This window comes from Gorilla gorilla, chromosome 17 (genome assembly GCF_029281585.2).
Source record: "Gorilla gorilla gorilla isolate KB3781 chromosome 17, NHGRI_mGorGor1-v2.1_pri, whole genome shotgun sequence".
NCBI lineage: Eukaryota > Metazoa > Chordata > Mammalia > Primates > Hominidae > Gorilla > Gorilla gorilla.
In genome coordinates this window covers 63987251-64003300 of record NC_073241.2, presented here as the reverse complement: position 1 = coordinate 64003300, position 16050 = coordinate 63987251, and the positions used below count along the sequence as shown (strand labels likewise).

Sequence of the window (16050 nt, the reverse complement as noted above, 5' to 3'; positions counted from 1 at the left end):
GAGCAGCCCAACACTTTCCAATAAAAAAATGCACTTACAAATATGCTACCTACATTTTGTTTCTTATTTCTTTTATTGTAGGGAAAAACTCCATTATAAGGTATCATAATTTATTGTGGGTTAGGTTTATTGCAGACTAAAATTACTTTCCTCTAATCAGCGAATATATTCAATGTTGACTAATGTTATGTCATGTAAACATCGCTGCTTCTGGTTGGCTAACTTTCTAGAAGGAAGGTTTCAACTTTGATTAAGATAAGCCAAGATCAATTATGTAAGCATTTTACAAATACCTCTGAATATCACAACTGTTGCATTTATTGTTAGAAAGGAAAACTTTGCAAAGACATATAGTACTTGCATTTAATGCCTCTGATCAAGGTAGAAACAATTTTTAAAACCTTAATTTAGCAAAGCATTCAAAATATGCTTGTTTTTCTTCCTTGGGCCTTAACTTTGTCTAATTTTGTAGAATGTAATACCTTTTCTCATCCTGAAATACAGGAATTTTATAAGGTACATTGTAAAATAAATAAGACTTTCCTGATATCTCCTTCTCTAGGAAAGCCCTACCAGTGACCCTCACCCCCAACAAGTCAGGGCACTGACTCCCTGAAGCTCTCACATACCATGTACATGTTTCTATCATTATCTTTCTACATGGTTTTATAAATCTGCTTAAAAGCCCACATTCTCAGTTAGATTTTGAGCAACTTGAAGGAAGGGATTGCATGTCATTCATCATCACACTATCCTTGGTACCTAGCACAATGTCAAACACATAGCAGGAGCTCATTATACACTTAACTGAATTAAGAGGTCAATGAATGGACAGACTGAAGGGCCACTGGACAGGTATAAGCTTCTCTTTTCACCCAGGGATGGATTAGCATCCTCACTTCTTCTCTACTGTTTTTCAAGAAATTCCAAGACAATTCTGGATGCAGGATAAGGATGTGGACCAAAAAAGAACAGAAAGAGGAAAAGGAAATGCCCAAGAATGAGAAAGTGCCTTTCTCAGAGAGCAGGAGGCATGCATAAGGCCTGTGGACCACAGCTGCGGACAACACAGTGTGTCCACTTTAATGTTGAGTGGGGACAACACAGTGTGTCCACCTTAATGTTGAGTGCAGTGTTGCCAAATCCCTGATTCCCTGAGCCCTTCCTTCCTTTCCTTTTCCTTTTCCTTTCTTTCTTTTCTTTGTTTTCCTTTTTTGCTTTTTTTTTGATGGGGGGTTCCTTCTTACCGTTTTGTAGTCTTTTATTGGAAATCTCTAGCTCTCCTGAAAGGAGCCTAAGGAAGGCTCCGCTTGGCAAAGCTCTAAGGAGGACAGAGTGCCTACCACTTACCCTCTGCCTTCCCCTCCAATTCTGAGGCCATTGTAGTGGTAACACATGATAAGAACGTGGGACAATCATCTCCCTTTTAATTGCTGAAAACACAGAGATTCTTCCTTTTATTTGTAATCTGGGTGATGTGTTTGAAGGGGAAGAGGAAACTTCTTCTGTGGGAACATTTTCCTTGGCCCCTATCGCAAGCAGTGGAAATGGCTTTTATTGACTCATTAGGACTACAAATACAGTAACAAATTCTTTCAACATCTGTAATACTTTTCTCACTACTCATTTTAGATTGCTTTAGCTTCCTGTGAGGAGTCAAAACACATATATGATGTGTGACCAATGCTATGGTTTGAATGTTTGTCCCTTCTAAAACTCATGTTGAAACTTAACCCCCTGTGACGCAGTGTTGAGAGGTGGGGCTTTTAAGAGGTGATTGGTCATGCGGGCTCTGCCCTCATGAATGGATTAATCCATGAGTAATCACAGGAGTGAGGCTGGTGGCCTTATAAGAAGGGGAAGACAGACCTGAGTTAGCATGCTCAGCCTCCTTACTATGTGTGCCCTGCACCATCTTGAGACTCTGCAGAGAGTCCCACTAGTAAGCAGACTCTCACCAGAGGCAGCCCCTTGACTTGGACTTCTGAATCACCATAACTGTAAGAAATAAATTCCTTTTCTTATAAATTGCAAAGTTTCCAGTATTCTGTTACAAGCCACAGAAAATGAAAATAAGACAACCAACTTATATTTTTCTTCCATCCCCTCCTTCCCCAAACTTCAGCCCCATTTTTAGCCACTGGGGCTGGGGAATAAGATGTAGATGAGAAACTTGAGGAATAGATGCGTACTTTGCATCCTCACAGTCATGATTAGCTGTAAGCCTAGAAGCCTGGGGCTGAGGTGACCTGCCCAGGGCCCTAGGAAACACCTTCTAGAGACTCTGAGAGGGTAGACATGTGGAGATGCCTGGTTTCTACCCTTACCATGAGTCTAATTACCATGCCAGTTATCGTAGAACTATGTGTATGTATCAGGAGAACATTACGGTTTTCATTTTTAAAAATTCATCCAATATTAATTAAAAAATGAGACTTTTTAAATAAGTAAACTTTTTAAAAAGAAAAGAAAAAGTTCTTACACATGAACTATGAATCAGTATTTTTTTCCAAGAGAAAATGGATATGGTAATACAGTGGAAGTGTTGACCCAGCAGAGAATAAGACTGCTCATTGTGACTAGTGATCTAGCTTATTGCTTACACTTTTAAATTTGAAAAAAAAACTGGAGCAAGTTACATTGTTTCTTTAAGTATTGTCTCTTTTCTTATTTTTGTCTGATGTAAACAAATGTGGTTAAAACTCTGACACAAAGAGCTAATTTTGTTCTTTCAGAAAAAAACTTAAATGTTTTCCAAAAGCTTTAAAATATTTTCCTGTGCTTGTAAAAGAAAATACAAATATAAAGGGGATTTAATGTTTGATATTTTATAAAGTTCTTGGAAACCATTTTTATTTTATTTTATTATTATTACACTTTAAGTTTTAGGGTACATGTGCACAATGTACAGGTTAGTTACATATGTATACATGTGCCATGTTGGTGTGCTGCACCCATTAACTCATCATTTACATTAGTTATATCTCCTAATGCTATCCCTCCTCCCTCCCCCCCACACCACAACAGGCCCCGGAGTGTGATGTTCCCCTTCCTGTGTCCATGTGTTCTCATTGTTCAGTTCCCACCTATGAGTGAGAACATGCGGTGTTTGTTTTTTTTGTCCTTGCGATAGTTTGCTGAGAATGATGTTGGAAACCATTTTGATGGCACTGCATTTATGATACCAAGGTTAGAGAAAAGAAGAAAAACATCCATCCAGATTTAAACCATTCCAAGGTCAGAATTATACTGTATATGTATCCAGAGGTTCATCCTTTTAGTATGAACTAAACGGTTCATATGCTTTAGTATTTAAGCATTTTCAGATTTCAAGACTACTTAGGAGTCATTTCTACCATTTGTGCATCATAATACCCCTTTTATCGTTGTGTAAACATATATAACAAGATTAGCAATATTTGTAAGAGAATCTAGTTTAATAAACTTAGTACCAAATGTAAACTATAGGATTCATGATGGTAATTAGTCCAAACAACTGGCATACTTACAATTGCATTTCTTCTGAACAAACCTAAGCTTGCATGCTGTTCTGTAGGTGGAGAGTCGGATGCGATCCAGATCTTGAGCCCCTAGTGCGGGGAAAAAGGACACATAAGGTATGCCATGTGTGCAGAAAGAAATTTACAATGTTTACAAATAAAACAACTGCAGATATGATCCTTACCCCTAATTTTATTTTTATTAGAATATAAATATAACTTTAAGACTTGAACAGGTCTGTCCTATTCAAGGACAAGTTCCTCAGGTTCTAAGGAAAAAGAGCACACACATGTAATCAACATTGGAGATTAGGTTGTAAACCATATTCTTGGATCAAGAAACACAATGTCATCCCTGTTGTGTCCACCACTTCTGAAAACAGTCTGCTCAAGCTGTGACCTACAGTGAAACAGCTAGATGATATAGATACTATCATCAAATAAGCATTTAAAGTGCATTGCTATTGGTCATTAGAATGTGGCTGTTAGGTGACCATGTACTGACTGCTGAGCATCTTCTCTGTGTGCCCTTAGGCCAATTGCTTTTAGAGCTTCAATTTTCTCACTTGGAAGATGGGGATGATGATAATAATAGTACTTATTGCACAGGACTGTTGTAAGGATAAATGAGTGAATATACCTAAGGCACTTAAACACCATCTGGCACACAGTAAATGCTGCATAAGTATTCATTTTTATTACTAACAACTTTCTTGTGATCCTTCCTGTCAATCTCAGAGGAAGAGATGCCTTTCTAAAACAACCTTTCTTTTACTGTGGCTTCCAGTTCCTTCCTAACTTAGAGGGAACACATTCCCTATATTCTTAAACTACTTTCCTTATTTCACTCTCCCACTTAGGAGTCCAGCATGGCTCCTGATGCCCAGAACATCAGGTCTAAAAGCTCTGCTCAGAATCCAAGCTCGTCTGCAGTTTCTTTCCAGCTTACTTGCCTAACGACATTGCCCACTACTTTCTACCACAGAATCTCTCGTAGGCTTGGTCAGTCTCATCTCAATACCCTGCAGATGGGCTGCTTGTTACATCAAGACCTGAGCTCCTAGAATTCCTCCCACCCTCCTTTGAATGAGTTAATCTCTAGACTTTGTCTAGAACACATTAGACTATCAATAAATGTCTGCTTTTCTCCATTTCTACATATTTTCTTTTTCTAAGCCCATGTTTATGGTCCATAACAGATATAAAGGCATGTATTGAACTTTTATCTTTACCAGTCATATACTAATAAAATGTGCTATGTGAATCCTTTAGAGTAAAACAGAATAGAAAGTAAATGAACTATCCTGGAAGCAATTATATTAGAAGGCCAATTAAGTGCTTTCCCAGTGAAACTCAGCATGAATTAGCAAGTGTCCCTCACTAGGGGATTTAGCATTTCTTCAACTCAAACCGATATCTTCAGATTCACTTAAAGTGTTGCCAATAGTCCTATTACTTTGTGGTTTTACAAAGCAGATCATTAAACGGTCACTCTTAATAAAGCTTATTATTTGACAAACAGGCTTAGTGACACTGAGCACTTGAGGGATCAAAGAGATGGGGAACTACCCTCACCCAATGCAGGAATTCCCTTAGAAATGTTCTCAAGAGATGAACAGTTAGCCAATGGCCATGTAGGATTATTTCCAATGATAGAGAAGATTATTACTTGTGAAAATAAATGAGCTTTAAAGGAAGTAAAATTAAACTCTGTCACTTCCCAGTTGTGTGAGTTTCACCAAGTTTTTCCTTGGCATCTCAATTTCCTCATGGATAAAGCGAGATAACAATATCAACTTTACTGGCTGGTAATACACAGATATAAAGTCTTGACTTCTGCACTGAGAACATAATGACCACTTAACAGTAAATGGGCCCCTTAAGAGGCTTCATGTGCCATTTCTGAACAAAAATATGTGATAGAAATTTCTTTTTTATATTTGAGCTTTGATTTACCTCCCTGTAACTTCAACCTATTTGATCTAGTTTCCCCTGGAGTCACATACTCTTTTCCCCCTGCCATTTGAGAATTCATTTCTGAAATATTGCAATGCAGCTACATTATCATTATTAGCATCCTCATTACCATCTGAAAATTATGTGCAACAGTCCTTGTCATCATGGACTTTAAAATTTAGCTGGGGAGGTAGCTTCTCCTTGACTTTTTTTAGGGTAAAAGATGTTCAACTCCACAGCCATTTCAGGTATACTGTTTATCTGTCTGGTACCCAGTAGGGCTTCAATTCATGGCAGTTGTTATTATTATTTTCATTATGATCAAGCATGGTTTGAAACCCTTAAACATTCTAGTCACCCTGTTCTGTAACTGGCTAATATCTCTTTAAAATTAGGTGTCCAAAATTAATCCAAATAGCTATTGCTTTACCTGTATAGAATATACAGAAAGCAATTATTACTACCTTTGATAAGGACTCCTAACTAATGTGATCTTTTTTTAAAAATAGATGGCTCATTATGCCAGCTTTTATTAAGTTTGAAGTTAATTAAAAAACTGCTTTGAAAAATCATATGCACTTCTATATAAGTCAAATCTTTTCTATTTGCTATTTAAATGCCTATTTTGGAGCTAAGGGTAGGATGTCATATTTATCTGGTTAGTTACTTTTAAAATTTAGCTCATACTAGGAACTTTTCTGAATCTTTTAAAATTCTTAAGTTGTCACTGGAACTTCAAAAATCTTTCCTAGTTTCATGCCCTCTGTAAATGTGACTCGTGGGGAATGAGCTCTCTAAGATGCCCGATAACCAGAGACAGAGAGACTTTTAGAAATACCTGAATGCTAAATCTGCCTTTGCTCCCAGATGAGGATGTACTTTTATTGGTGCTAAGTTTGGCTCAGCAATCAGGAGAGTCTCAATATCTGTAAATAATCACTTAAAAGAAAACATTAGGGGCACAGATTATTTGTGTAAGTTCTTCAAGCATAATGATTTAAGCTCCAGATGAAAAAATGTTTGTGATGTGGCACATAGTTAAGTTTCTCAGTTTCTGCAAGACCTTACCCTCTGAGCACAGTAACCCTGGCACCTCTGCACTTTCCTCTGATTGAAGTCCTGGGGGAAATATGGCAAAGGTGCACTTCTCCAGGATGCAGTAAAGAGGGATGTGGAGATGCTGCTTTGGGCCTGAAGTGCACTGACTGCTCTCTCCTGTTGTATCACTGTGTGGACTTAACTGACCCTGTGTTTTGTTCAAGAATCAGGAAGAGGTCTGTAGGTCTGTAAATGCTGTATAAATTCTTCCTGGCTGATGATGTAAGCCCTGAATATTGAAAGGGATGTGGTGAACAATACAATTTAGTGTGTCAGATATAGCGCACACAACCGTGCACAATCAATGTATGTGTTAGCTGCAGGATCCATCCAGAAAGGGACCAGAAGAAGCTGGGCTGAGATATGATACATAGCCTCTTACTCTGTTTATCTGCCTTGTCAAAATAAATGTATTTTTCTTTGCCCCAGCAAACAATGAACTTAACCCAGTTTTACATGTGTGGTCTTTTCTTGAAAGTTTATAAACCCAAAAACCTACTTTGGGATTAGTTCTGTGTCTTCATTCGAGTCATTGATTAAAACCAAGGACCAGAACAGGTCCACAAACAGAGCCTTCCAGGATACTACTAGACGCCTTCCTCCAAGTTGATAGACCCATTAGTTGTGGCTTTAGACATGGTCATGACATCCCCTATAAATCTACCTAACTGTATTGTGACCCACTCCACAATTCCCCAACACGTGCACAGTCCAACAGCTTTGGTCAATATCTTGCTGAAATTAAGGTTAATTTTTATCAAATGGTATTTTTCTGATCTAGCAGTCTGGTCGTCTTATTAAAAAGCGTATTAGCTGACTTAATTTATCTATTAAAAAGATGGAATTTAAATAAATGAGTAAAGAAATAAAATCAGCAGGGCAATCTTTGCTTTTAGTATGTTGATATGTCTAGAATTACCACTATATTTTGGCCAAGATCTAAAAAACATCCATTTTGTTATGAAACTTATAACCAGTTCATACCCTAAACTCCAAAGAATCTATACTTTTTCTTTTTAATAAAAAAGTACAGAATTTTCTCGTTACTTTTTTTCAATGTACTCTTCATTATTTTTCAAAATAATGGATAGTGGTTGTTTTCTGAATTACATCACTGGAATATAATTCGTTAAATCTGGTGATTCAACTGATCTAAGTGATTTCTTAGTTTTGCTTCATACGAATACAGTGGGGGATGGCATACGTAATTAAGAGTTGAGATAAATACTATTTTCTCTACTTCTACATATATTTGAAACTTTTCATAATAAAAAAACTAAACCAAATTTATTTAAGGCAACTTAGTGCTCTTGCACCGTCTCCTCAAGCCTCTTGTACCCATGTCATAGTTGGAAGGAAGTAATAAATAGGACAGCAAAGACACAGATTGTTTACACTGTTATCAACAGCAGTTTTTCCTTTCTTTAGCCCTTTTTGAAAAGATTCTCTTTCTTCTCTTCTCCCTCTGTCCCTACTTCCCTCTCTCTCCCTCTCTCACTCCCTTCTTTCCTTCCACCTTTTCCCTACCCATTCATTTGTTCATTCAACCAACCAATCAACCAACAAATCAACCAACCAGTCTTATCTAACTTTTGGTTTTAGCTTTTGCACTCTGAACATTTTCACACAATTTTTGTATGTTTTGCCTTCTATATTTTGATAGCTCATTATAAAACCTTCTATTAATATATAGCCATTTTGATTCTTAAATATCTCATTCATTTAAAAGTTTTGCTCAATACATATTTCCAGAATAAAAATGAAGCCTATGATGAACCTGCTGCCTGAACTCTGCCACGCTTTATCATTGGCTCTGTGTGTGTGTGTGTGTGTGTGTGTGTGTGTGTGTGTGTGTGTGTGTGTGAAGGATGGAGGGAGAGAGAGAGATACTGAGAGAGAGAAAGAGAGAGATACTGACAGGAAGATAAAGGAGTTTGGGGGTAAAAAATGATTGCTACCTTAGGTAGCTGAGTGGAATAGAGTATCCCTCATTGAGCTAAGTAAGGTACAAACGGAGGAATAGGTTTGTTGATGGGTGAAGACAGTTTTGGGCTAAAGAGTTTGAGTTGCTTGTAAGATGTCCAAGTAAGATACCCACAGGACAGTTGGATATAAGGATTAGAGCTTTAGTATATTCCAGAAATTATCAACAAGCACACAAAATGTAGTAGTGTGCTTGACTGGGCCAAGATTGCCAACAGGAGACTCTGTGCACAAGTAGGGCTATTCTATATTTCTAGTGACAAAATGAGGCACAAACTTGGGAATAGGAGTGCTCTCCCCACTTCTGAGCTGTGCCCAGCTGCTTGGCAGTTGTTCAAAGACCGCAGGCTTTGGGAACACTAGAAGGCAGCCGCCTTGGCAGGGATGATAGGTATTTTTGTGATGGGCACTATTAGTGGAGTGACAATGAGTCCTCCTCAAGCTGCTTCATTAGCAGAACACTTGACAACAAGTAGGCAAGGCTGGAAGGGAAGTTTAGTTTATGTGCTGCCTATTTTGGATAAGCTGGCTCATGAGAAATGAGAGTTGTTTTGGGGGACTCTGAACACTCAAGGGTTATAGCAATAAAGGTAAAGGCTTGAGAGAAAGACAAATTGTATATGGAGACAACTGGTCAAGAAGAAATCTTTAAATTCTCTGACTTCAGTGTCTACAGGGTACTAAGAGACAGAAAAAGAGAAGTAGAGGGGACAGAAAAAGCAGGAGACTATGTTAGGGTGATGACATAGAGAGAATTTCTGGGGTGGCGATCCATGGTGTTAATATCTTAAAAAGACTGAGGAGCATGAGAAATGAAGAAGCAAGTGAAAACAGTCACCGTATCCATGAACCTACAGTGGTGGGGTCATTCATGTCATTTTTCTGAATTTTTGAGATCGGTTTTCTTAAACTCATAGTGTGCATTTCAAAATCATGCCCTAGGTTCCTTTCCAATCGTGCATGTGCCGACTTCAGCCAACACTCTCAAGGATGGCCTGCCTTCAAATAATTCAACAGTACTTAGGCCGGGCACAGTGGCTCAAGTGGTAATTCCAGCACTTTGGGAGGCCAAGGTGGGTGGATCACTTAAGATCGAAGTTTGAGACCAGCCTGGCCAAACATGGTGAAACCCAGGGTGTCTCTACTAAAAATATAAAAATTAGCCAGGTGTGGTGGTGCACCTGTAGTCCCAGCTACTCGGGAGGCTGAGGCACAAGAATCACTTGAACCGGGAGGCGGAGGTTGCAGTGAGCTGAGATCGCGCCACTGCACTGCAGCCTGGGCGACAGAGTGAAACTGTGTCTCAAAACAAAAGCAAAAACAAAAGCCAAAAATGGTATTTGTTGAGTAGTTTCATTTGCCTCCTTTTGATTTCAAGTCCTGTCTCTGCTGACAGGCCGGTGGCATCACTCTCATTTCTCCCCAAGACCTTCCTTACCTTGTTAGGCAGGCTTCAATGTTCTCGAAGTGTGTTTTCCAATCACTTCCCTTCCATTAAAACCTACCCATCCTGTGCCCAATCGGCTTTTAAACAAGCCTTGATTCAGCTTGTTTAAAAGCTGATTTAACCTTCAAATCATGTCCTAGGTCTGTTGAAGGTACATGTCCTAGGTCTGTCCCTAAAAAGGAGTTCACAGCAGTGAGTGGTGTGGACATGTTCACAAGTAACTACCATATAAGGCTAAGTAAATGTGCTCTGAGAGTAAAAAAACAGAAAAGGAGAGTTTAATTCCAAGAACAAACAATTCATTCTGTTAAAAGTCAGTCTGATAAACTTATTTAAGCTGCTAAACTTATTTGATGGCTGAAAAAGCCAAGGTGAGGATGACGTTTATATTTAACTAGAGGGTTTTTTTGTTTTTTTTTTTTTGTTTTTTTCAGCTTTAATCCAAGGTACTAAGCAAACTGATAATTAAGGCATTATTGTGAAGAGAATTTTTGGTTAAGGGAGAACTTGTACAGAATTTCTTAAATCAAAGTAGGTGGTCACCCAATTTTTTATATAAAGCTATTTTTTTTCTGTTTGTTTTTTAGTCTATGCTTCTCTTAATTTCATTTCTTTGCTGTTTCTTCCTGCTTCTGCTGCTTATAGTAATGAGCTAAGAGTGAATGTTTAACACATATGTGCTGCAATCACCTGAATTTGCCAAACTTTCTTATCAATTTTTCTTATCAATTGCTCTCTGTTCTTTACCTTTTCTAAGACCTAGACCTCCTCAACTTGCCTGACTTTAGATAGACTTCTTCCTTGCTCTAGGCTTCTGACCTCTGTTTTCTTACCGCATTTACTTTAGAAAACTTTTCATTGTAAATTCTTTCTCTGCCCCTTTGAGATGTAAATATCTTGCCAAGTTTACAACCCAGGAATGTCTTTCTCAAGAACCTGGGTGCCAGCCCTTTGAAATATAATAATTGAAGGACTTATCACCTCTATCTCCAAGTCTTATCAGGAGGGTAGAAGCCTAACTTTTAAATGTGACAATTAGCAAACAGATGGCCTAATCACATTGACCAATCTCCTCCCTGAAGTCCTCCAGTATTTTTCCCCAGTGCTTAAAGTACTTCCTGCCTTTTCTTCCAGGGAAGTTGAGTTCAGTCTTTCTCCCTTGTTGCAATAGTCTTGGATAAAAGTCTTCCCTGCCTGTTTAACTCTGGCCATTACAACTTTTCTTTCACATTTCTAATTTCTAAAGCAAAGAATCTCATTGGCACTTTCTTTTGTTGTTTTTTCTTTAAATATTTCTATATAATACTTAGATGAGAAGATTTACAAGTCTAGTCCTTTTTTGCTCCCTGTCTAGAAAGCAGATTCCTGGAAGTTAGTTTTTGAATCTTGATGCCAGTCTTCTCTGATAAGTTTCCTTTCCTTTCTTTGGTGTGCTGCTGATACAGCTGGGATACCCATATATTTTTCAACCATTTAACACATTCTCAGTGATATTACCTTTCTCTTTTGTATGACAGTCTACCTGTCAAAATCAATTGCTCCCTTTGAAACCAGCCAATTGTTTTATCCAGCCAAATCCTACTTATTGTGGATGTGCCCTACTTAGTGCTGATATAAACATGTTGCTTAAACTAATGAATTATTAAGGTCAGACATGTTTAGCTGTTTTTGCCAACATTTGAGTTGGAACACCCAGGGAGGAAAGATACATATTTGTTTGGCTTGTTTATCTATTCTGACCGTTAATCACAAGAACTCATAGAACTAATAAAGCTGCAAGACATCACTGTGATGTTTCTATGAAAACACAAAGTTATAATTTGGGAACTGAATGCACGATTTTCCTAAGTCTCTGTCACTTGAAGAAAAACTTAGAGTTGTCTTATTTCTATGTCTCTAAAAATCATATCGAGCTTTCTTTGAGTTGGGCAATTTTAACTCAATAGACATTTGTAACATATGTATTTGTCTGAGCCAGGCACTATGTCAGGTTCAGAAAGCATTGGGATACTTAAACTCAAAGAAGGATTTACAAAATCATTGAATAAGCATACTTTTATAGTTCTTACAGTGTGCTGTCTGATACAGTCTTTAGTGTTATAATGATAAGTTCAAATATTTTTCCCCAGATTTTATTGCCTTTTTATGGTAAGTATTTTTTTTCTACTGTGTCTGAGAAGACATTGTCCCATGATGTCTTATAATATAAGACATAATTTTACGTCTTTTTAATATAAGACTGTGCTGTTGGAGGATACCTGTGCTGCTTTGGATTTTGTTTAGATGGACAGGTACTCACTAGGCTCCTTGCTCTGTTGGATTTGTAACTGCACAAAGGTCACAATTCCAGGTGAAGACACAGTACCACACATGGGGTCTAGGAAATTGGAAGGCCTGGCTAAAACTCTCCCAGTCACTCTAAGCACATCTTTAAAAGTGGAAAAAGCAAGGAACATGACTGAGATTCCCCACATCAATTTTAATTTTCTTTCCTCCTTGTTAGTTCTAATGCCATCTTGGTACCACCAGATTATTGGGGAATGATAAAGGAAAATATGAATCTTATTATCTGGGACTTTCCTTTTTCTGTTCTGACCCTCATTCTTGCCAATCACTTCCAATCTTTAGTAGAAACCTAATTTTGTCTACTGCCTTCTTAGGGAAAAAGGCTTACCACTCACTCCTGCTCATCCTCATTCCGTATGCAGGAAGAAGAGATAAAAAGACATGAAGAGAACCATGCTTTTTCCTTTATAATATTCAACTTGAGATGTGTGGTTTTCTCCCTAATGTCAAGTTCTTTTTCTTTATGAATAAGAAAAATGGTCTACAAGGGAGATGCTACCAACCAATTACTTATACAGCAACTGTGCACTTACGTAAACCAATAGCCTTTATTGAATAGATTCTTCACTGGAGTCAGTAACTTAGTTTGGTTTCCCTTGTGTAGCAGGTCACCTCTAAGCTCCTTTTATCTTTTATTTTCCTTAGTATTTTAAAAAAAACCAGTTTGCAGAATAGATTCTCCTCTTCTACATGAGGTCTGAATGACAGTTTATAGTTTGGTCCGGTAATTGTGCCTAACTTCTCCTTTCCACGTAAACATATGATATCACTTTGCAGGGAAGAAAGTCAATAATTCATTTCACAAATTTTATCTAGTGCCTACAATATGCCAGCTGCTGTGACAGTTCAGGGTGATGAATACAGACTTTAAAGTTTAGTGGACTATATTAATGTCAACACTAAATAGTGTTTATCAACTGTCTCTGTATGTGCATATATGTGTGAATGTAAATACATAGATCTATAAACATTTTCTTCCACATAAAATATATAGTCTAATAGCAAATTAGGATGAATTACTGACTAACTAAACTCTTACCAAGTAAGAAGTAAAAAAGGCCAAAATGTACACTTCATGAAAGGAACTTAGGATCCTAAGGAAAAGTACAAATATCATAAAGATAAGTGGTTATTTCTAGCCTTTCCATGAGTATTCAATGGAAACTATAGGGTGTTCCTTAAAAGATCCATACTTACTCATCTCTGCAAACAGCTGTCTTCTTTCTGCCATGGTATTTCCTCTTTTCCCGCTATCTTCAATCATTCTATGAGACAAAATAGTTACAATGCATATTATCCTCATGCTATTGAGGCAAGAAGCCATTTCTCTGTAAACATACTTGCTGTACTTGTGACACAAACACATAGAAAACCTATTTAAAACTGTTTGTTTTAAAAAGTACAGCTTTAGTTTTACCAACCTAAATTGCTGCACATATTTTTCCATATATATTATTGTTGTAGTTGTTGGAGGGGGTATAAAATTTTTATTGTCTAACATAAAAATAACTACTGTAGCAAATGACCTTGTGCTATAACTAAATACAACAATCTACCATCTGTTAGGTGACTCGTTTCCCATTCAGTTTCTCTTTCAATTTTAAGAATACCTATGACTGGAGAACAGATATTGTGGATCCCATTCAACAGATGATGAAACCAAGAGTCTGATGGACTTGGTGAATGAAGGATGCAGACGTTTGGACTCTAAGACCAGTATGGCTTCCATCTCATCCTGTTGCCAGTTGTCCCTTATGCACTCAAAACCTCAATTTATAAACAGGTAATTTTCTAAATGTTCATTTCTAAGTTGAGTGTTTGGAACTTGCAACAGTTCCTGTATATAACAACTTCATGCAAGGTGGTTAGATTCAAATATCTTTCCTTAACCATACTATTGTCTGCAATTGAACTATTTAAAATATACTACTAAAATGCCAACAGTTAAAACAGAGAATTAAAATGTGATAGAAAAAATAAACTTCAGCTTGAGGAAAAAGAAAATAATGAGAAAGTTAATGGATATGTTTAATCATGTAGAGGGCTTTGGGCTAAATATCAAGAGTTTTAGAGGCTGACAGATTTGACTTTTTATTACATCTAATTAAACTTTCAAAAACCAACGTTTCCTCTCATGTGCACATATATAGATGCACACGTATGTCTACCACACTGACTTCTGCCTTGATTCTCCGGCATAGTTAACAAAAGGTGTAGCTGCATGGGTTTTTTGCCTGTGGCTATGGCCCCTGCTCTTTCTCAAATCTAGGACTCTGTCCATGCTCTTTTTTGACAGGATTGTCCTCTCCCTACGCCAAGCTAACTTGCTGTCACCCTTCAAATCTCAGTTTGTCTATCTTCCTCTGAAATCTTCCCCAACTTTCTACAACTGCCTGGGTTTGGTGCCTGTCCTCTGCACCTCCACAGCACACAATGCCTTTCAATTCTGAGCACTCACTCAATAAACAGCATGTTCACCACCAAAAATAAGTTGGTGAGGTGATGGATATGTTAATTAGCTTGACTGACTCTTCCTACAATGCATACACGGATCAACACATTACATTGTACCCCATAAATATACACTATAATTATCTGCCAATTAAAAATAAACGAATGAAAACAAAACAAGCCTTTACTGAGTGCCTTTCATACTCCAGGAACCCTACTAAACTTTGAGTGCCCCACAGTGATCAAGCCAGGATCACACTGTCCTATGAGCGCATCACAGTGATCAAGCCAGGACCACGCTGTCCTCTGAGTGCACTACAGTGATCAAGCCACAGTGCTTGTCCTCAAGGTGCTTATACTGTAGTGGCAGAGATACCGAAGCATAAAAGCAATTAAGACACAATGAGGTAATTATAGCCATAGAAGTGGAAAGAAAGGTGTGACCATGAGAGGGGTTGATTTCCTGAGGATAAATTTAACAAAACTACAGCAGAAGACTGCTCAAAAGGTAATGAGCTGTGTACAAAATGACTCACCTGACGGTAAAATTTAAAAAAAAAAATTGGTGGTAAAAGTGATGTTTATCAGATTGGTCCAGTAGCCTGAGCAGATGCTTTTATGGGTGAAGCACTATTTGCCCATTGCCAGGAAGGGAGGGAAGGACGTAGAGTAGCTTTGGTTTATGGAGTCAAGGGAAGAGTATGCACATATTAACAATGGGTTAGATAATATACCAGGGACTATCCTAAATAATTATTGGAAAGGAGTAGAGTTACTAATGAAGCTTCATCAATTTGGTAACAATTTGTTGCTGAACATGGTCAAATACTTTCTTTTTATAAGATTTCATATACGCAGGTAAAGTTGATATATAGATCTAGAAAAAAACACTCCCTTCCTAATTCATATAACCTCATCTCCTTTATTTCAGAAGTGGGTAGATAATACTGACTTTCACAAAATAGTATGAATATAGCTTCCAATTTTTATTTCAAGGGCTCAGAAGTAGACTTGAGGCAGTAAGAGAGATAGAGGATAGAACAAGTGATGTGTTCCTGGATCTGTGTGTTAGAATGAGATGAAAAGAATGATTAAAAATAAATCACAAAGGATGGTAGTCTAGGGAGCTCTGATAGAAAATATCAGAGGTAAAGCCTGGCATCTGAACTTGCAGGCCTTGCTGCTTGTACTACTTGTTTTGTGGTGTTGTGACAACTCTACTCCTATTTAACACTTTGTCTGTTTCTCTGTAAGGTTTTGAGAGCACTA

General features: G+C 37.7%; 1 protein-coding gene across 16 annotated transcripts in view; it reads right to left on the bottom strand.

Annotated features, from left to right (window-relative positions):
* DTNA (dystrobrevin alpha) overlaps positions 1 to 16050 on the bottom strand; it is a 394389-nt gene that overhangs the window by 120594 nt on the left and 257745 nt on the right. For all 16 annotated transcript variants that reach the window (XM_055368709.2, XM_055368711.2, XM_055368712.2 and 13 more), the window contains 2 exons: positions 13528 to 13595; positions 3510 to 3590 (listed from right to left, as the gene is read on the bottom strand). In XM_055368709.2, the coding sequence (XP_055224684.1) occupies positions 3510 to 3590; positions 13528 to 13594 (148 nt within the window). In that variant the 5' untranslated portion in view covers position 13595. The remainder of the gene's footprint in view (positions 1 to 3509; positions 3591 to 13527; positions 13596 to 16050) is intronic.